Source organism: Bolinopsis microptera, chromosome 8, assembly GCF_026151205.1.
Source record: "Bolinopsis microptera isolate Bmic1 chromosome 8, MBARI_Bmic_1.0, whole genome shotgun sequence".
Taxonomy (NCBI): domain Eukaryota; kingdom Metazoa; phylum Ctenophora; class Tentaculata; order Lobata; family Bolinopsidae; genus Bolinopsis; species Bolinopsis microptera.
Window position 1 is genome coordinate 7,667,629 of NC_087079.1, and position 21,643 is coordinate 7,689,271.

The 21,643-nt window shown below is 40.4% G+C and overlaps 3 protein-coding genes across 10 annotated transcripts in view; 2 read left to right on the forward strand and 1 right to left on the reverse strand.

Annotated features, from left to right (window-relative positions):
* Positions 1-28: 28 nt before the first annotated feature.
* LOC134819551 (uncharacterized) lies at positions 29-3,751 on the forward strand. The gene is made up of 4 exons (XM_063829548.1): positions 29-154; positions 813-942; positions 2,961-3,073; positions 3,288-3,751. Exons 1-4 carry the CDS (start codon positions 29-31, stop codon positions 3,450-3,452), a joined length of 534 nt encoding a protein of 177 aa, XP_063685618.1. The 3' UTR covers positions 3,453-3,751.
* Positions 3,752-3,951: 200 nt separating this feature from the next.
* On the forward strand, positions 3,952-7,707 carry LOC134819548 (polyglutamine-binding protein 1-like). The gene is made up of 6 exons (XM_063829545.1): positions 3,952-4,157; positions 4,344-4,450; positions 6,430-6,562; positions 6,692-6,837; positions 6,988-7,097; positions 7,231-7,707. The coding sequence occupies exons 1-6, from the start codon at positions 4,097-4,099 to the stop codon at positions 7,406-7,408; spliced, it is 735 nt and encodes a 244-aa protein (XP_063685615.1). The 5' UTR covers positions 3,952-4,096; the 3' UTR covers positions 7,409-7,707.
* A 2,870-nt stretch (positions 7,708-10,577) lies between these two features.
* The window catches only part of LOC134819527 (inactive phospholipase C-like protein 2), a 101,420-nt gene continuing 90,354 nt past the window's right edge, over positions 10,578-21,643 (reverse strand). For 4 of the 8 annotated variants that reach the window (XM_063829511.1, XM_063829506.1, XM_063829510.1 and 1 more), the window contains 8 exons: positions 19,975-20,191; positions 18,728-18,908; positions 16,801-16,918; positions 16,410-16,472; positions 16,243-16,287; positions 15,440-15,586; positions 14,579-14,713; positions 10,578-11,997 (listed from right to left, as the gene is read on the reverse strand). In XM_063829511.1, the coding sequence (XP_063685581.1) occupies positions 11,848-11,997; positions 14,579-14,713; positions 15,440-15,586; positions 16,243-16,287; positions 16,410-16,472; positions 16,801-16,918; positions 18,728-18,908; positions 19,975-20,191 (1,056 nt within the window). In that variant the 3' untranslated portion in view covers positions 10,578-11,847. The remainder of the gene's footprint in view (positions 11,998-14,578; positions 14,714-15,439; positions 15,587-16,242; positions 16,288-16,409; positions 16,473-16,800; positions 16,919-18,727; positions 18,909-19,974; positions 20,192-21,643) is intronic. The other 4 variants (XM_063829513.1, XM_063829509.1, XM_063829512.1 and 1 more) reach the window with 1 other exon arrangement.

Consider the following 21,643-nt stretch of genomic DNA (forward strand, 5'->3'; position numbering starts at 1 on the left):
AAACTGACCTGGAGTTACTTCCCTAGCCATGAGTCTGGAACTGAGAGTGAAGCGGCGGGTACCGGAAGCTCAACTTCCCACCCGGACCTCGGAAGGAGCTGCAGGGTACGACCTCTACAGCTGCCAGGACTGTCTTATTCCTGCTCAAGGCAAGGTTTGTGACCGATCATCTTACTTTATCAGCTGGCGGGTGTCCATCTTTGATTTTATATTTTATACATAATATGTTATACATATATTTTATATGTATAATGTATTATTTACTATAATTATAAATATAGAGTATAGACGACTTAAGATATATTAGCCCTTTTCCCCTTCTCCATTTATATACCGAATTATTCCCAATCGTAATCTAGAAAAGGTGCGCACAGTTCGACAATTTACATTATAAGACAGCCTTACTTAGGGGGTTATACTAACAGAGTGGCAATGTCCGCGCTAAACGTCGCACATTACTGATAAACAACCCTACCTCCGCGGAGGTCTGTAACTCCGTACCTCTTAAGGCTAGAAATTAGAAATATTACAGTTTTAGCCGCACAAGATTAAAACATAATCCACATTGCTGTGATCCAGCTGGCTTTTAATTTTGAGTAACTATTTAATCTTTATCGGACTTTGTTTGAATCAATTGGACGCTGGAGGCCTACAAATAAAGTCTCGACAAAGTAGTTAAATTGAATACATCAAATGAATGCCTTCGGACATTCATTTTAATGTCGGTTTAAAATTATGTCCGTTCAAACAACGTCCGATAAGGTAAGGTCGGATATATGTCCGATATATTAATATAGACACTGCACTGTCAGGCTATTGTAAAAACGGGTATCTCTGTTGCTCTCCCGGACGGTTGTTACGGCAGAATAGCTCCCAGGTCCGGACTGGCAGCCAGACACCACATCGATATTGGAGCTGGGGTCGTCGACAAGGACTACAGAGGTAAGGAGACACGTGGTATGACACGTGGTATTACACGTGGTATGACACGTGGTATTACACGTGGTATTACACGTGGTATTACACGTGATATTACACGTGGTATGACACGTGGTATTACACGTGGTATCACACGTGGTATCACACGTGGTATGACACGTGGTATTACACGTGGTATGACACGTGGTATTACACGTGGTATCACACGTGGTATGACACGTGGTATTACACGTGGTATCACACGTGGTATCACACGTGGTATGACACGTGGTATGACACGTGGTATTACACGTGGTATGACACGTGGTATTACACGTGGTATTACACGTGGTATGACACGTGGTATGACACGTGGTATTACACGTGGTATTACACGTGGTATTACACGTGGTATGACACGTGGTATGACACGTGGTATCACACGTGGTATCACACGTGGTATCACACGTGGTATTACACGTGGTATCACACGTGGTATCACACGTGGTTATATTTTACCTATTCTGCGGTTGTTAACTGTTATAATTGAGGTCATGTGATTCTCTAATTGAGTGACTAAAGAGAAGTGACCCCCCCCCCCTAAAGAGAAGTGACCCCCCCCCCTCTAAAGAGAAGTGACCCCCACCCCCCCCCCCCCCCCCTCTAAAGAGAAGTGACCCCCACCCCCCCCCCCCCTAAAGAGAAGTGACCCCCCCCCCCCTAAAGAGAAGTGACCCCCCCCCCCCTCTAAAGAGAAGTGACCCCCACCCCCCCCCCTCTAAAGAGAAGTGACCCCCACCCCCCCCCCCCCCCCCCTAAAGAGAAGTGACCCCCCCCCCCCCCCTCCAAAGAGAAGTACAAACAAGTGTCATGAGACTGGTTATAATCATATTATGTTGATTTATTCACATTTTCAAAATAATAAAAAATTTAAAAACCTTAATTAATAACGTTGACCCATTGAACTAAATGTTTAAATTGTAACGAGGTTGATAACAAACCTAAAATAATTGTACACAAAAAATGAGTAGTGGGTACGTCCCGTTATATACTGAATACTGATATACATCATGTAACTAGCAAGTAATCGTATTAGAGGGTATTAGACCATTAGGATAATTATAAACATTTTGTAAATCGGTAATTTAAGTAAATTTCTGTTATGAAATCGAACAAATATTACGAAATCATCCTGAACCTAGCTAATCTAACTTATAATCCCAGAATGTGTGTCTGTCTGTCTGTTTGTAATTTCCGAGCGGCTTAATCAAGAAAACGGTAAGAGTTGCGGGACTGATTTTTTCGGTAAAGTGCCGACAAAACTCTGACGAAGTTAAATGATAAAGGTTTTTTAAATCGGTCGTTGGTAAGTGGTTTAATTGATGGTTTTGTACCACAAATGTAGTTTAGATAAACCTTATCAGGAAATTTGAACCACTATTATTAGGCGAAGGTGTGATATGTTACTTCAGAGGAGGTTTACCGGACATGTAAACCTAACACTCTCTGTACAGGTGAGGTAGGGGTGGTGATGTTCAACCTAACACTCTCTGTACAGGTGAGGTAGGGGTGGTGATGTTCAACCTAACACTCTCTGTACAGGTGAGGTAGGGGTGGTGATGTTCAACCTAACACTCTCTGTACAGGTGAGGTAGGGGTGGTGATGTTTAACCTAACACTCTCTGTACAGGTGAGGTAGGGGTGGTGATGTTCAACCTAACACTCTCTGTACAGGTGAGGTAGGGGTGGTGATGTTCAACCTAACACTCTCTGTACAGGTGAGGTAGGGGTGGTGATGTTCAACCTAACACTCTCTGTACAGGTGAGGTAAGGGTGGTGATGTTCAACCTAACACTCTCTGTACAGGTGAGGTAGGGGTGGTGATGTTCAACCTAACACTCTCTGTACAGGTGAGGTAGGGGTGGTGATGTTCAACCTAACACTCTCTGTACAGGTGAGGTAGGGGTGGTGATGTTCAACCTAACACTCTCTGTACAGGTGAGGTAAGGGTGGTGATGTTCAACCTAACACTCTCTGTACAGGTGAGGTAGGGGTGGTGATGTTCAACTTGGCTCAGACTGATTACCAGGTGACGCGTGGTGACAGGATTGCTCAGTTAGTTTTGGAGAGGATACTCACTCCACCTGTTCTAGAGGTTTCAATTGAAAATCATCTTGTTTATTTGTTATGTGTAGTTTGATTGATTCAGGTGTGTTATCACTGTAATTAATAATAATAGCGTCTTATCGGATTTGTGTGTGTTAGGGTCTAGGGACCTTTCATATACATTACGTAAGCCATGGGCCAGGGGAGCGGGTCTCGTGTTACTTATAAGAAGTCAGCCTTGTTTATCACGTTATATTGTCCAGGTGGAGGATTTAGATTCAACTGAGCGAGGCGAGGGAGGGTTTGGTAGCACCGGTTACCATAGCAACAACCTTGGTAACTCTGAAAAACCTGTTACCAACGGTAAACGTGGCAATATAGAGCCTGACGAAAACCAGGTCAAGAAAACGAATGTTTCTGGCAGCTGAGATGATATATTTTTGGCTTGTGCTATTTATCATTATATATCTTGTTTAAAATATCAATAAAAATATCGATAAAAACTTTCAGTTTAATTCTAATATTGAATTTTGGATTTACCTTTTTTGTCGAACTCGTGGATCCTTTTTTCTTAGCTGTTCTCACATTTCATACATAGTATGTATTTTAATATCGTTTAATCAAAGCATTTTTAATTATTTATACAATTGTTTATTGGCCTTTATTTGTTATTTGTAATACAACATTTCTTACCATTATCAATTTATTTCAATATTTCAAACATCCACGTTGGTGTCATTACTCTTATTTAAGTCTTTAAACCTCAAGTAAACCACCTTTGGACAATAACTGGGCTGGTTAAAACTAGTGACATTTGGAGGCTATTCATTCTCCAATATACAGCATTTATTACAAGGAGCTGCTATTCATTTTTCCTGAAGATGCGATTTTATGCTATTAATTATCACAAAATCCTATCTTAAAATAACAAGAAATGAACTTAAAATATTCAGGACCATGACTGATCGCTGACACCCTACACTTAACCAACAGCGTCATCTTAACCTGCAGTAGTTGATCAGTTCTGACATTCCAGACATTCCTGTAGCACGGTTACCATAGCAACCCTGTAATGCCGCTATCCGCTGCCCTTCTTCAGAGACTGAAAGCTAAGGGTGTCAAGTCCGTCGTTGGTAGGAGTTTATTTTCATTGTTTTTCTTCGATGTGTTTTGTAATTTCAGCTGCTCTTTCTGTTCTGTGTTGCTACGCGACGTATTTAACAATTCTTACTGATTATGGAATTTTATGGAATTTTATGGAATCTTCTATAAAAGTTTATCGAAAACATTTTACGTTTCGGTAAAGTAAAATATTTCAGAGGAGGAACCACAGGATGACGGGTGGGAATGTCCGAACATTTGGAACAAGTTTCACTCTTGTAGCGACTGGTGCAAAAATAACTGGAAATCCAAGAACCAAAAACAGGTATTTAACTAGAAGTTGCTGTAGATTTGGTGGGGAGGTGGGGCATATTTGTTGACACATGTCAGCAATTAACCAATCACCTTCAACTATTGATCAATCAAATCTTATAATCACCTCTCCACCAGAATCCACATCTATTACCAATTAATATTTTACACTGCTATTAGATTCATGCTTATGTTATCATATTATCTAAACACTAGTGTAACCCGTACCGGGGGGAATGCAACGTCAATTAATGTCAGTATTCCATGAAAACCCCAAACTGACATTGACATTAATTGACATTAATTGACATTAATTGACATTAATTGACATTAATTGACATTAATTGACATTAATTGACATTAATTTGTCTTGAAATTTGAGATTATCATTATTCGATAAATATTCAAGATATTCACGTCTATGTAAGTTAGACCGGTTCAAAAAAACAAAATGTCCTTGAATAATTAGGGTAAGGCACGTAATTTTGTCAGGGTACCTAATTTTGTCATTTTGCTCTTAAAAACTGCCTCGGCTCGGAATTTCAGCTTGAAAGAAAAGGTTTGTGTATAAAAAGAAAGCTTAGACTTTGCTGAAACTGCTCCTACAAAGTTTAAGTTTCTAGCTCTTTTGCATCTGTGTCAAAAATGAAGGCGAAACTGTTAACCCGAAAAATAAATAAGATCCTTAAGGTTTTCTTAAGGAATTTTCAAAATTTTGATTTATTGCTATTTCAAAAGTAATTGAGCTAGCTTCATGCCATTGCATATTTCAAATATCTTCTACAGCAGAAGTATACGTACAAATTTTCAAGTCTCTAGCGCAATTATTGTTCAAGTTACAGAGGGTGACAAAATTAGGTTCGATTTTGCCAAAAGTACCTAATTTTGTCAAAAAAATCGACCTTTCTCAAATTTCTTGTAAATCACAGATTGTGTTGAAAATGGCCTTATTCAACTATTCTGAAGTTTTTTTGCCCATAGGATATGTATAAGGCACTTATAATAGCATAACACTTATAATAGCATATTTTCGCCGAGGTGGATAATCTGATTTTTTCAATCTAAAATGACTAAAAAAATATTTGATGAAATTACTAAGCAAGTGATCTATCTACAGACATGAAAATTTCAACCTAGACCTAGAACCAATCGTTTTTCAAGATACCAGTGGTTTCAGGGGCATTTGGGGGCTATTTTCTAAGATTAGATACCCAAAAAGTGTCATCTTTTCATCAAGCTACAAAACTATGAAAACATCATATCTTTGGGATTTTTGAGGTCAATGTTGGTAAAAAACGCTCGAATGATGCATCCAGGTAGTCTAAAATACCGAGAAACGGTTACTTTTTGCACAATCTTCAAGTGACAAAATTAGGTTCGGGGTGACAAAATTAAGTAAAGTCACCTAATTTTGTCATTTTTTCAAAATAATTTTTTTGAACATCTTCAACCCCAGCAATTTCGATCATTTTTGTGTTAGAACTTGCCTAGACTGTCTACTATAACATGGTGGAGGTTTCATCTAAATCGGAATTTCAGACGAGGTTAAAACCCATGGTTTATATCAGGCAGTCGGAAAATTGCCAAAAAATGACAAAATTATGTGCTTTACCCTATGAGTATGTTCTTATCTGTTGATCCTTAGGTTCAAAGACCACCAAAAAAAATTTCAGCTTCCAACTCTTCCATCTTCGGTCCCCACCGACCACGCCCATATTTTATTGGTTTCTTATACAGGTAAAATATCTAGAATCGGCTTTTTTAGTATGAAGGAGTAATTTTAGCTGTTTAAGATTCGTTATTCAAACATAAATGTCATGAAGGCATTTCGTTTCATGTGGGTTTTAAGTTCTGATGATGTTGAGAACCACGCCCTTGGATGGCCACGCCCATTTAAGAAAAATAAATTTCGGAAAACCGTATTATTTTAGTTTTCTATAGATTACTACTAGCTAAAGATGTAACCACTAGCTAAAGATGTAACCACTTCAGCTGGTAATAGAAGAGATATTTGATAAGATACCGACCTGTTGGAGACTAGTTCCGGACGAGGAGACGGGTTACTGTTACTTCTGGAACACTAACACTAACGTAGTACAGTGGAGGTGCCCTGTTTTGCTCGACAGTAAGTGTTCTTTGATTTGGGATTTAAATTATCATTAATGTTATTAATTTTCATTACATGATAAAATTTGTGTGACGACTGACGAGGGTATTGGTTTAAAAAGTCCGTGGTGTTACCTCTTATCCTCAGAGGATGCAGCTAAGTCAGCACCAGCTTACCAGCTGGAGGCAAGTGATAAACCACGTGATACGCTGAGCGACATCCCACGTGACAATGCACGTGCTCCCCCGCCTCATTTACAGATGCCAACTGTTGACGAGGTTCCCACACCTCAGGTAGGAACACTGTGTCTTTAGTTCGGTAGGGACGATGACCCATTATCTCAGAGTAATGGGTATTATCTAAAATACCCATTTGTATTTTAAATAAAAATGTTATTTCTACGATCTTAAAGTATATAAGTCTGTAACTAACTCGTAATAAAGACCCAGGGTCGTAAGGAACAGCGGAAGACAGAGTCGAGACGTTACAAGCCGCCTAGAGGAGAGGACGAGATAGATCCTATGGACCCTTCTTCCTACTCAGACGCTCCTAAGTAAATTAAGAGCAATTTAATGGCGTGTATTTCAGAATCGCTTATAATACTGTTCGGCACTAGAAGTTGGTTTTAAAAGTGACAAACTATTTAAACTCCTCTAATTTGACAACTGATAACACCTGTTTTAAAGGGGAGACTGGGGACGGGGGCTACCAAAGCAAGGTGACGCTAAGACAGGGGTAGACGTGACGGCTAATGGGCCCCTATTCCAACAGAGGCCCTACCCTGCTCCTGGGGCCATACTGAGGATGAACGCTGCTAACAGAGCCCCGGAGGAGGAGGAAGAGGAAAGCAGGGAGATGGACTGAGGGGAGGATTAATTTTACTATTATTGATTATTTAATTCAGCAGCTCAAGTTAAAGAATTTGATTGATGTCGGATGATTGACGAGTTTTCAGAGTTATCCCTTGTACAATCTTGAATTCTCGACGACCCAGTGACTTGAATTTTTTACGGAATTTGTTTTTCATTCCCATATTTACATAATGGTAATGTTATCTGAACATTTTAAAGCCATATCACCAGTTCTGTTATTCCAGTAATTTGTAACACTATAGCCTTATATCAATATTTATTTGATGCCTTATCTATTCCAATTTGTGATGATTAACTCTTTTTTATTCCGCTGTTGCAAATTAGAATTATATATTTTTCTATTTCTTACTGCTTTACGGGAAACCGATTCGATTGAATTTATTGTATGTGAAATGTTGATTGTTATCCTTAATTCAATTATTGTGTTAGGTATAAATTTAAAATGGGTGGTCGAGATGGTGGTAAAAAGAAACCTCTGAAGGCGCCCAAGAAGCAAGGTATTCTTCTCAATCAGTCACATTAGTCATTATGTTTTGTATAAAATTTTTGATGTATATATTCCTTTTTCTTACAACGTTCAAAATCTTCAAAATAAAGTGCAAAAAATTAATCGATAAGAGTGAAATTACATAATAGTATGAGAAATAGAATAATAGTTGAGAAAATCTTTCCATCAGGTAAAGAGCTGGATGAAGATGACTTGGCTCTTAAACAGAAGGCTAAGGATGATGCTAAAGCTCTGAAGGATATGCAGGCAAAGGCCAAAGGAAAGGGTCCCCTTGCTACCGGTGGAATAAAGAAATCCGGGGGAAAGAAATAATTTTTAGCTGTTACGAAATTGTGTTCGGATAAAAAATGCCCAGGCCAACAGGAATCTTTTTAGACTTTCGTGTTTTATCAGGAAAACGATAACTCTTATTCTTAACTTAACCACTATTTTTATTTCGTTACTAAAGATTCAAATAGTGCATATTGGCAAACGAAAATATTTCGAGAGTGGAATAAATGTGTCATTGATCATCAAGCTAATGCTTTAAAATGTTGGGGGTAAAATTGAAATTGAATCAGCTGTTCTGAGTAATTTTATTTGTTTGATTAAATCGTTGTCTTATGTCTTATTTTATATATCCATGATCCAAACTGTATTAAATAAGCAAGCGCTAATTACTGCACAAAAGTCTACCAACTAGATAATGGATAAGACTAGTGTGTAACCAGCCAGCTGTCTAAGAATTATTATTTGGCATTGTTGTTCACATAACCATGAGTCTTCGCGTACTACGTGACGCGCTTGTTTCACAAGTAAGCAAGTATTTCCCGTGCTGCCTTCGGCGGGCGCGAGGGCTCTGGTTAGACTTAGAGCAAGCAATGAAGCGCTGTACGAGTCCCCTTATATTACTTGTATATATTATATTACTTGTAATACTGCGCTTTGTAATATAGTAATACCTTACATAGCTTGCTATAGACTAGTCTCCTGCTTGCTCCTCTTTTGTATCACGTCGTGACCCCCATTGTCGTTTCACTAAGTGTAGCGTTTCTCTACGATACAGGGGGAGCCGCGCACTCGTGTTAGCATATTTAGCGACGTAATATTTGATGTCAAGTTCGCCTAAATCAATGTGTTACCAATTTAACATCTTTCATGCAATTTGAATTAGTTCAGAATAAAGTTTATAAGAATGGAAATACTTTGAGCTTTACTAATAGAAAGTTTCACAATGTTCTAGAGTCTACACCATCCATTTAAACAACAAAAGGATGCTACATATCACAGAATGACTTGATTTTCCGTTAAAAGTAGCCATTTTATATCTTCATGCCCTTATAAAATGGGCTCAGCGCCACGCCCAAAATGGTTTTTGGCGAATTTCTCGAAAAGTAAGGATTTTAGGCCATGTCAATGTGTTGATCAATAACTTCTATATAAACATGCATATGCGGCTTCGTTTAAGCCTATTATGAAGTCTCTACGACCTTCAGAAGCAAAGGGTCAGTTACATTATTAGGTCAATATGGGCGTGGCCCTCCTGGGTTTTCCCCACGGTAATAAAAATGTCTCCAACCGAAAATCGTTTATTCATACCTTTGGGAAAGTCTGTTTAAAGTTTCGTGAGTATCTGAAGATTTGCAGATGCATTTCCATAAATGACTGGACTATTGCCAGCATCGATGATCGAGTATGACACAGCGCGCAACTATTAACTGGAAGTCACACCGTGCACGAGCGACTTGAAGCTCGTGCACGCCACCGACTACACATACTATGTCATATGTGCATCCTTGATCATATCTTGTAGCACGATGCACCACTGGGCCACGCCGAGCTGCGAAGGATTGGCATCAGACCAGTGGCGTAACGTTAGTGGCTGATTTAACTTGGCGCCCCCCGGCGGCTCGAAAAAGTCGCCCAAATTTTTTGTGTCCCTAAAAGAAAAGAAAAGTCGGGAACCTTTTTTTTGGCGCCCCCTACAGCTTTTTGCGCCCCTGGAGCAAAAAAGGACCCCAACAATTTTGTTCACACCGACTGAGCGCTAAATTGGACAGGGGAATACACCAATAAGGCGTTATTTTCAGTGAGAGGTCATAAAATTCAAGAAAAAAAACCTAGGGGTGACTTTTCGTTGAGAAAGGGCGCCTTTTTGGCGCCCCCTGAGGTTGGCCGGGGCAGCGTTACGCCACTGCATCAGACATCGTCAATCAACATCCTATCAAAACGGCCTCGTATGTAGTTAAAATATATCAGGTAGTTAAAATATATTAGGTAGTTAAAATATATCAGACCAAAGACGACTCAGAATCATTTCAATTGTAGGTTTACAACCTACCAGGACGCGCGCCGAGTTGGACTCGTCGACGGTCCTGTATATGGAACAGATATTGCATTGATACATGTTTCGGCATGCGCGCGCTTCGCGCGCGAAAAGTGGCATGCAACGTATGTCAAAACAGATATTTTAAGAGTATCACCCGTTAATCATTTCAAGCGTGATAACGCGCCGCGCGCACCATTTCCGCCAACCTAACTACTAACAGAAGTAGATTATGTAAGCTTTACACTGCTTGCGCGTTCCATCCGGTACAAGGTCGGTGAAGAGATCCAAGTTTTATTTACTTTTTGCGGTTAGGCTCATGCAATAAAATCAATAGAAACAAATCCCTTCGCTATAATAACTCTATTACAGAAAACTATATCGATTATTTACATTCCAAGCTCGTATAGCAGATGTCACATATTATTATAAGTTATTACACAATGAAAATACACAACATCCGAATGAATAAGTGTAAAATTCAGGAGAAATGAAAATCTTTGCCTCCTCGGCTTTGCCTTATCGGCTTACTTCAAAAACGTATCACCGGAAAAGTAGACAATAATACAATCTTCCTCCCAGCACAACGCTCATCTACGTAAATTTAACGAGAGTGACAAAAACAGAGGTAAAAATTAGCCGTCAAGGGAAAAAGATAAAGTTAAAGGATCCCTCAAGATCAGCCCTTCCTAAAGAGCCCGCCCAAAATGTATCACGTGAGTATTGTAACTATCTACATTCTACAGCCATTAGCAATTAAATTTGCGATCGAAATTCGAAAAGTTTGTAAAACTTTGGGCGATCAATTTAGTAAAGGATTAGAAACTCGTTAACTCACTAAATTTCAAACTCACAAACTCGTTAACTTTATAGCACAGTAACTCGACTACTTACGCCAAAATAAACAAGGAGCAGATTAGAGAGGACTAAATTTGAAGCTTCTGAAAGTTCATACAAACAAAACACTTTACAATAACAAATAATTCAGAATAGATCGGAGGTTACCTTATTTGGGCATCACGTTGGGGGAGGTTGCTCAGTTATGAAATGAAAATAAATTTTAGAAAACCTCAATACACCGGTCATATTTTGACAGAGGCCAAGTTTTTGGGTTAATATAAGCACATAAACACGTTACGTGTGTAAAGAATGAAAGTATTTGAATGGTAAGAACTGCTCTATCTTTGTAGTTGCAAACTCACAACTTATCTCTTTAGCTGTATCTACTCTTGATACTATGAAAATGAAGTTCACAACTATTTACCTGTCATTATATACTACCACAGCTACCGTCGTATCTACTGTTAAAATACAATCCACAGGAAGAATTCAATAACACATGTCTTAATGCTGCTAGCGATTGTGCGTTTTAACAGTAGATAAGACACAACGGTCAAGATGAAAAAAGGATTCAACACGACGACAGTTTCTATCCTCAAAGGTTGATCATCACATTTACTGTCTCAAAACTAATTCACCAAATAAGGACATATCACGTGACCAACTAATTGACCATATAAGGGCATGTCACAGTATCACGTGACCAACTAATTGACCATATAAGGGCATGTCACAGTATCACGTGACCAACTAATTGACCATATAAGGGCATGTCACCCTATATATCTCCAACCTCCAGCTCAGTAGAGTTGAGAAGAGCTGGGTAGTCTATAACTGGAGAGGAGGCGGACTGTTTCAGCGAGCTCTTGGTAGGAACTTTAGTGCTGGGTCGTAGGATACCGTCTGTAGATCCCTCAAATACTTCAGGCTGCAAGGGAATGTCAGATTAGATATATCTTATTTCTTAGTCTGTTTAAGGTATATACTCATTACTCCCCCACTTCCCCCACTTCCCGTCCTAATTCTTAATGATTCTCGATTGATTTAGCTTGTAGTTGACAAGACGTCAGGCAAATGTTGACAAATACCAGCGGTAATGTTGACACACGTGATGATCACAATATAAGAAGATGTTTTAGAATGTATATTCACAAATACATGACTCCCTGTATAATTTACAAGTTCCTAGAGCACGCTAAAGACCTGGACAGCTCACAGAGATAACACACACACACACACTCTCTCTATCTCTCTCTCTCTCTCTCTCTCTATCTCTCTCTCTCTCTCTCTCTCTCTCTCTCTCTCTCTCTCTCTCTCTCTCTCTCTCTCTCTCTCTCTCTCTCTCTCTCTCTCTCTCTCTCTCTCTCTCTCTCTCTCTCTCTCTCTCTCTCTCTCTCTCTCTCTCTCTCTCTCTCTCTCTCTCTCTCTCTCTCTCTCTCTCTCTCTCTCTCTCTCTCTCTCTCTCTCTCTCTCTCTCTCTCTCTCTCTCTCTCTCTCTCTCTCTCTCTCTCTCTCTCTCTCTCTCTCTCTCTCTCTCTCTCTCTCTCTCTCTCTCTCTCTCTCTCTCTCTCTCTCTCTCTCTCTAGAAAACACACTCCGGCGAGTGTGTTGGCCACTGTGAGCTGTTAGAATTAAATAGACATGTACAACTTATAATACGCAAAACTATATAAGGGGCCCAGACCTATAATTGACGCATAATCTTAATTCCAATAACTACGCTTCTAAATCCACATTAGTCAGAGACTTGCTTAAATATGTGTTATTACGGATATGTTAAGTAATATACCCTTACATTATATAATGTTATAATGTTAAATTAAACCTTATAACTTACCGTAACTTCTTAAAGTTCTTATATTACGAATACTTACTATCATATTAGTTATATTACGAATACTTACTATTATATTAGAGGTGCAACACGTATAACTCTGCTTACTGCTTTACTGGTCACTACGAATACTCTATTATATTAGAGGTGCTATAGTATAATATAGTATAATATATAGCATATTATAATAGTCCTATGTAACAAGTCCTAACAGTGTCCAATTAATCAACACAGCGACACATAAAGCCTTTGTTAAGATGTTGTTATACGATTCTCGCCTTCTCTTTTCTCTAGACTAATAGGCTGTAATATTCTTATTTCTTGTGTTATATCAAGGGGGAGTTAAAGGGGATATTTTACTAGTTATCAACAAGTAAACTGTGTGGCGTATATATTATAAATATCTCCGGGATTTCGACGCGGGATCATATTATCACTCAGCCCGGCCCGCTGTTAGATAAACATCTCAAGGTGATATCATCCCGCCCCGGAAATTTGTATAAACCCGGCCCGCTTTTTAGTCGTAACTGATGTTTATGATTCAATTCTCCGACTTACAATAATCAATGATACTGCTGATTAGAACTCGATAATAGTAGAACAGTTAGACGCGCGATCACGTGGGCGCGTCACGTGCGTACCACGTGCCACCAATAGCATACGCCGAGTCTATACCACGTGACACGAAAGCGCACCACGTGAAATGAAACATCGTAACCGTCCACTTCTTTTACACGCAAATTCCTGGGAAAGTTGCCAAAGCAGCTAATTCTTGGAATTTCTCCAACGCGTGGCGTGAGAAGTTGGCGACTAGCCAGCTACCCTTGTCCGTGCCCTAAAATAGTATTGTTTTGCTTGCTCTCCTTCCAGCTCTTGTTCCTGCTAACGTTCAAGCTATTGCTCCACTATGACAGATCGGTTTGACATTCAGATTGATGAACTGCTTTTATCACTCTCTTCTAAAGTATAAATCCCTTGTCGAAATCGCCGGAGATAATTATAATCCATAAACACTTCACGCTCAGGGCTAAATAAATGTAATCCCTCAGCTGGCGCTTCGGGATTACATATTAACACAAAACTCGTGCGCTGCGCGCACTCGTATGTGTTTATCAGATCATCCCGCTAGCGCGGGATGATCTGTTATATAAACCCTTTGCGTGGCGGGTTTATGTTATTATAATATATAAAACAGTGTTATTAGGTAAAAATGTAAGCTAGGTGAAAGAGCAGGGCTATTTAATATATTCACAGTGCAAAGTGCAGGGCTAGTTAATATATTCACAGTGCAGAGTGCAGGGCTAGTTAATGAGTTTTGCGCTACGATCGATATATTATAAAGTTATAACGCTATCGATATATTATAACGCTCGGAGCACAGCACTATTACACTATTACAAGCTCACAGGGCAACTATAATGTTCAATCTGCTGGATTCATCATATTTGGAAGTTTCTTCCATGATGTTCCATGATGTTCTTTTAAGGTGTTCGACAGAAAGGTGTTAGCAGAAAGTCCCAGGTGAATGTGGAAATGTCATTATTCTTTAAACACTTCTTTCTTTAGGAAAGCTGGTCATAAAAAGATCCCTCCCTAGTGCACCCAAATATAAACCCGGTAACCTTGCGACGAAATCTCAGAAAAAGGAAAGAGAAATAGTTAAGAAATTACTGACCTCGGCCGGATCATCCTCTCCAATACTGCCACTGGAGCTGTTCTCTGAGATACTTAGCAGCTTTGCTGCAGGGGCTCCAGCTTTCCTCAACATCCAGCTTCCCCGTTTAATCTTGGAACTGGTATGCGCGTAGATCTGCCCAAAAGTTGCGGTGAATAAATGTGAAAATATGGAGTCATTAACTTAATATTTAGAGTTTAGTTAAGTGGTAGCAGATCATAAAACTGGGCAGTAATATTAAACTAAAAGGTAATAACCACTGTGTGGTTACTATGTTACTTTGTTAAACGATTGAGAAAGTTGCAGGACGAGTGTGCAGCCATTTATTAATTTAAATGTCATGAATAAATATGTCTAATAAATATTATGTCTTATAAATTAGTCGAAGTAAGTAGTACTTACGCAGACTTGTGTTAGAACTACTTTATCAATACAATGAGTTACACAAGTTAAATAAGCAGTGAGTTGAACCTTCAAATAGCTTATATTAATATCATTAATATTCAACTTATGAGCCAAATTGTTTCACCTTGTCAAACTGACAAGGTAGTTGTTTTCAGGTATACGGTTAATTTTAGAGTTTACCTTTACTTACCTTGAATGGTATGTTTAATGACAATTTATGTTATTTCTTATATTCAAATTGGCTGTGGCAATCATCAAAGTAACCCATTTAGTTTAATATTGATTAATGATCTTGAGAAATTCAACTTTAATTAATATCCTTGTAAGAGACAAATGGCGAGAACTCGTAGAATAGGTTCTTCAGGGATATATAGCTATTTATTTACACATTAATTTGTACAATCCAGCCTAGGGAAGAAGGAAGGAAAATAATAAATAAGGGAGAAGCTAACTAACATGTTGTAACATTCTCTGTTTCTCTAGAAGAGTGTCGTTGTACAGCTCCCTATATTCCCTCAGTAACCACAAGTTATGACTGTAGTTCTGCAATGCTTTCTGCATCTTCTTACCAGCGTTACCCTCCACAAACTCCATCAGTTCCTTCTGCGAATTCAACTATTTAATTAACTTATTAATTAACTAATTAATTAATATTATCTGGGTAGAGATTGTTGAGGGAATGAACTATTTTAACCGCGTTAAAACGTGCTTAACTGCATTGTTGTTCGGACTGTTCAGAGATAACACTTCTTTGATGAATTGGACTGGAACATATAGACAGGGTCTCAGAAAGCATTGAGGAGGAGGGATAAAAAAGTGAAAATGATTAATGAAAACTTTGGTGCAATGCTGAAAAACGCAAAGAAAGAAATATTCAATAAGTTCAGCGTTATGAAACGTGATTCTAGTGACTGCATAGTACGTAGGTACTTCGATAAAACCAAATTACAGGGTGGCCCAAAAGTGACTACCCACACGCAACCTCTTAATAACTAACGTAATTCGTCTCCAAATTGCACCAAAATTTCAGAGATTATAGATATGGGTCAAACTTAGATTTCCTGAAAGTTTCGTAAGCCACGCCCAATTACAGTGGGCGTGGCGTGACACTCCCTCTTTTTCGCTATTTTCGTCATAAAATGAGAACGCTTTGAGTTATTAAAAGGTTGCGTGTGGGTAGTCACTTTTGGGCCACCCTGTAGTATATAAAACTTTGATGTGCTTTAAAAGACATAAAAAGGTAGAAACTTCGCGCTCACGTCATGATTACGTGGTCTACCCGGAACTTCAATATCCGCTTCAGTCTATTTGGATTTAATTAGATCGACCACTTAAGTGCACTTACTATTTAATAGTGTAATATTCAGTATTAAACTTATTAATGTTAATGAATGATATTGATATTGCTAATTAAATGATAGCTTACCCGGTACATATCGAAGTTTGTAATGAGAGAGGCTACTTTTTCCAGAGCTGAGTCACCCTCCGTCTGAAAGAAAATGGGGGTTCATTTTCATTTTTAGCATTTTTTCCATCAACCTTGCACAACTTCATGTCCAGTTCATGCCCAGGTTAGTGTTACTAGCACAGGACCTGTGACAGGACCAATATTAATGGACGTTGACTAGAGCTATGGAGGGGACACTGAGGACACGGAGGACACTGAGTACACGGACAAAAGAGTAACCTCCACAATCTCTCATTAAACCAGACAATACCATTCCAGTCCGAGCAACAAACCATGATTTATAATAAAAAGGAAGCTAAGTAAAATGTTAATACCTGTTTACAATGTCAATACAGTAAAATGTTAATACCTGCATTTGGTGGATGGAGTCGGTCATATTATCAAAAGCTTGTATTGCTTTCTGCACAGCTGCCACCTGGACTACCCCAGATACAGATAACTTGGGGACACCTCGACTTTCGTCCTCACTGAGGATTGTTGGGAATGTGAAAGTGGAACCACGTGGTGCCCAAATAAGGAGTGACAAAGCAGAACAGTGTGAGAGATATTATGCTGTTATACTTTCGTATTTTACTAAGTCTGTTGTCATTAAAAGTGGGCGTTGGCTAATTAAATCTCAGTTCCAACAGACAGACTATCTAGTAAAGACAGAGATTTGATTTCGACTTAATTGGTTACTAATTGTAATTACTAATTGTAATTTTGTCTAATGCTCGATGTCTTAGAGCTAGTATCTTAGACCCTAGCTAGTAGCTAGACAAACCGTCCGTCATTCGGAACACGTCTCAAAATGTCACAAGTGCTGACGATTTGTAGTTACGACAAGTAAGGTATAATATATATATAATAAGTATAACACTTATATAAGTAACGATAAGTAAGGTATTTCAAGCATTCCGCGTGAAACCAGTTAACCCTAATATTGTATGCAGCGTTAACGTAATTCAGATTCAACTTCAGAGCAGTATGCTATTTGTACCTAGAAGTATGCGCCGATACACCGCATTTAGTGAAGTGTCTGTAGATTATTATATTACCTTCCATTAACTTGACTACCGTCTGGAAAGTAATTTAATTTGGTCACTGGCCAGAAATTACTTAGTTATATTTGAACAGACTGAGAGAGGGAAGGAGGGAGGGAAAGAGGGAGGGAGGGAGGGAGGGAGGGAGGGAGGGAGGGAGGGAGGGAGGGAGGGAGGGAGGGATGGAGGGAAGGATGGAGGGAAGGGGGGAAGGAAGGAGGGAGGGAGGGAGGGAGGGAGGGAGGGAGGGGGGGAGGGAGGGAGGGAAGGAGGGAGGGAGGGAGGGAGGGAGGGAGGGAGGGAGGGAAGGAGGGAGGGAAGGAGGGAGGGAGGGAGGGAGGGAGGGAGGGAGGGAGGGAGGGAATGGAGGGAGGGAGGGAATGGAGGGAGGGAGGGAATGGAGGGAGGGAGGGAGGGAGGGAGGGAGGGAGGGAGGGAGGGAGGGAGGGAGGGAGGGAAGGAGGGGTTTAGTAACTCACCTGATAGAAAGAGAACAGTCGTTTGTCTGAAGCCGGAGGTCCAGCAAACGAAGGGGGGAAGGAAGGAGGGAGGGAGGGAGGGAAGGAGGGAGGGAGGGAGGAGGGAGGGAGGGAGGGAAGGAGGGAGGGAGGGAGGGAGGGAGGGAGGAAGGGAGGGAGGGAGGAGGGAAGGGGGAGGGAGGAGGGAGGGAGGGAGGGAGGGAGGGAAGGAGGGAGGGAGGGAGGGAAGGAGGGAAGGAGGGAGGGAGGGAGGGAGGGAGGAAGGGAGGGAGGGAGGGAGGGAGGGAGGAAGGAAGGGAGGGAGGGAGGGAGGGAGGGAGGGAGGGAAGGAGGGAGGGAGGGAGGTAGGGAAGGAGGGAGGGAGGGAGGGAGGGAGGGAGGGAGGGAAGGAGGGAGGGAGGGAGGGAGGGAGGGAGGGAGGGAAGGAGGGAGGGTGGGAGGGTGGGAGGGAGGGAGGGAGGGAGGGAGGGAGGGAGGAAGGGAGGGAGGGAGGGAGGGAGGAAGGGAGGGAGGGAGGGAGGGAGGGAGGGAGGGAAGGAGGGAGGGAGGGAGGGAGGGAGGGAGGGAGGGAGGGAGGGAGGGAAGGAGGAAGGGAGGGAGGGAGGGAGGAGGGAAGGAGGGAGGGAAGGAGGGAGGGAGGGAGGGAGGGAGGGAGGGAGGGAGGAGGGAATGGAGGGAGGGAGGGAATGGAGGGAGGGAGGAATGGAGGGAGGAGGGGAGGAGGGAGGGAGGGAGGGAGGGAGGGAGGGAGGGAGGGAGGGGTTTAGTAACTCACCTGATAGAAAGAGAACAGTCGTTTGTCTGAAGCCGGAGGTCCAGCAAACGAAGACAGTGTCTGACGTGAGCGAAACAGTCGAGACCAGATGAGATCTTAAACTCTACTAGTGAGGTCCGGAACCTTAAGACAAGGTTGGTCAACACATCCAGTGTAGCCTGACTCTCTTTCAGCTTGGAGTCTGAAAATACACTGAGTCAGGGAGTTTATTAAGACTAATTGTCAATGTTCGGGTGTTGGCACTTGGCACGTTCCATCGTATAATACGGTATCAATTTGGCGCATCGCTGATCATAATCATAAATCATCCATAACTCAGTTAAAGGATTCAATTTCATTTTAAGTGTTCGTTCAGGTAATCTATTATAAGGTTACACCATATCCTCGGATCCCCCCTCGGATATGGTACTGACATAAAACTGGTAAAACTGTTTCATTATGTTCTATAATATCTAAGTTACCATATAGCTGGAAATAAAATATGCATATTTAATATCTAATACCTCAGCTGAATCCAAATAATAAATATCTGATGTTGTAGGAAGGGGCCGAATAAAAGGGAGGGACCGACAAATTCATCGTAAGCGGTTAAAGATTCAACCAGAATATTATTCCTCACATCACACTGCTATCTTGACGAGGAGGGGGGGCCCTCTCTCACAGTCATAAGTCAATTTGCTGTTAAAATGAGCGGACAAATAGGCAGTACTCCCCTTCCACCTTAGTGACTTATCACTTATAGCTTTATAGAGCTAACATGTTGAATTTGCTCCGACAGTGTTAATTTCAGGTTTGCCGCGAGTTATTGGGTATCACAAACCTAAAGCCATGCAGCACTATTGTAGAATAATCCAGAATGATTCTTCGTTGACCACAGTATTACAATTATGTTTAAATTACAACCTTGGAGCCAAAAAATTATATAAAATTATAATTATAAGACTTATAATTAACTAAGGACAATAAAAGATTGTAAGTTTATCAAATTAATGATAGGTACGTGTAATAAATTTGTTTAATGTTCAATATGAAGCTCGGTGCGACATGGCGACTGGCTAATGGAGTGTCGGAAACATTTTTAAGTTGCACCTCAACATATCGACATGTAACACACAATTACATTATAATTATATAATTGATTTTTAATCAGATAATTGATTTGTAATAACTTGAACCACTCATCAGTAATTGGTAAATACAATTATAAAGTTCTTTTAAAATGTTGACAGAAATGAAGACGCTCTTACCGATATTAGGGAGCCCAGTTTCTCGCAACCGCTCAGTTTTGGGCGGTACAATGGCTTTCTTCTTAGCATTAACAATCCCCTTCTTGATACTGATGTCCAACTGATCCTTGAGGTCGATGTGCACGAAGACGGAGGCTGGCTCGAGGGTAGAGCCGTCCCGCGCGCACAGCGGCAGGTGACGGAACCCTTGTCGAACTGTTTTCAGCGGTACCAGCACCTGAAAGTTATTTCAGGGTGACATTTATAAACGGTTAGGACCTCCCACGAGAGTGGTTAACTTTTTACCTGCTCCAGGATTAGCCAACAATGAGGGAAATCGTTAATTTGTCCAATAAAAAGTTATTTTTGGAGGTGCTAGTGCAGCTACCCACGAAGACTGGCCTGTAACAGGCCGCCTGTTACAGGATTATATATTAGGCAAAGATGCATATTTTAATATCATACAACTTTTATAAAGATTAAAAAGGTGATTTATAGCTTTATAGGATGGTTGGGAAAGAAGGGTGCTACATAATACAGATATTCCAGATTTATATTTAATTTCCTATTATTCTCGGATATTTGTAGGTTCACTTGCGTTGCAAACAAAATAGTCAGTACTAGTAGAGTGCTGTTAAAGAGAAATATCTCAGTTTACAATCAGCACTCTACAATCAGTTTACTCTTTTGTACACTCCCAAATGTGGAACTGCGGACTTCAGACCCTAGTAAGGTTTCAGGTTCTCAACACTTCCAACCTCTAACGTATACATTTATTATACACACAGCACACGTGCCAGTATACACAGTTGCCAGTATACACACGTTCCAGCATACACACGTGCCAGTATACACACCTTCCAGTATACACACGTGCCAGCATACACACGTGCCAGTATACACACCTTCCAGTATACACACGTGCCAGCATACACACGTGCCAGTATACACACCTTCCAGTATACACACGTTCCAGCATACACACGTTCCAGTATACACACGTTCCAGCATACACACGTTCCAGCATACACACGTTCTAGCATACACACGTTCCAACATGACATACACACGTTCCAACATGACATACACACGTTCCAACATACAATTTTTAGAATTAAACAACATGTATTTTAGAGACTTTCTCAAAAGTACACATACTTAGATACCAATATCTGATATGTTTTGAGAAAACAGTTTTACCTTATTACAATCTCTACTCAGTTGGTGTCTTAGCTTCATATTATTATAACTATAGTGGAACTATTTAGAGTTGGCGATTGAGATTATGATAGAAGGCCTCACTCTATTTCTATTAGATACGATAGGAACAGCCCTGAATGCACCTTTTCTAAACGTATTTCAGCACACTATAATATAGAGTTTATATTATAGTGTACCGATTTAGACTTTCAGACCCTACTCACTACAAGTGGCAATTTTTCCTGGTAAAAATGTCCGCAAAATAGTTTTGCATCATCTCCTCAGAACCCGCTCTAAAAGACACTAACATTCCGCACATCGCTTGGTATATCGTCAATTGTACACAACATAGTGCGGAGTACTCGCAAGAATGTGGCACCAGATATTTAGTTTGCGAGTATGATGCGGTCTTTTGTCGTCCGGTGGCATGGAAAGTTTGATAATTCATGTCCAATTATTCGTTTATTATCTTATTATGAGATGTCAACAA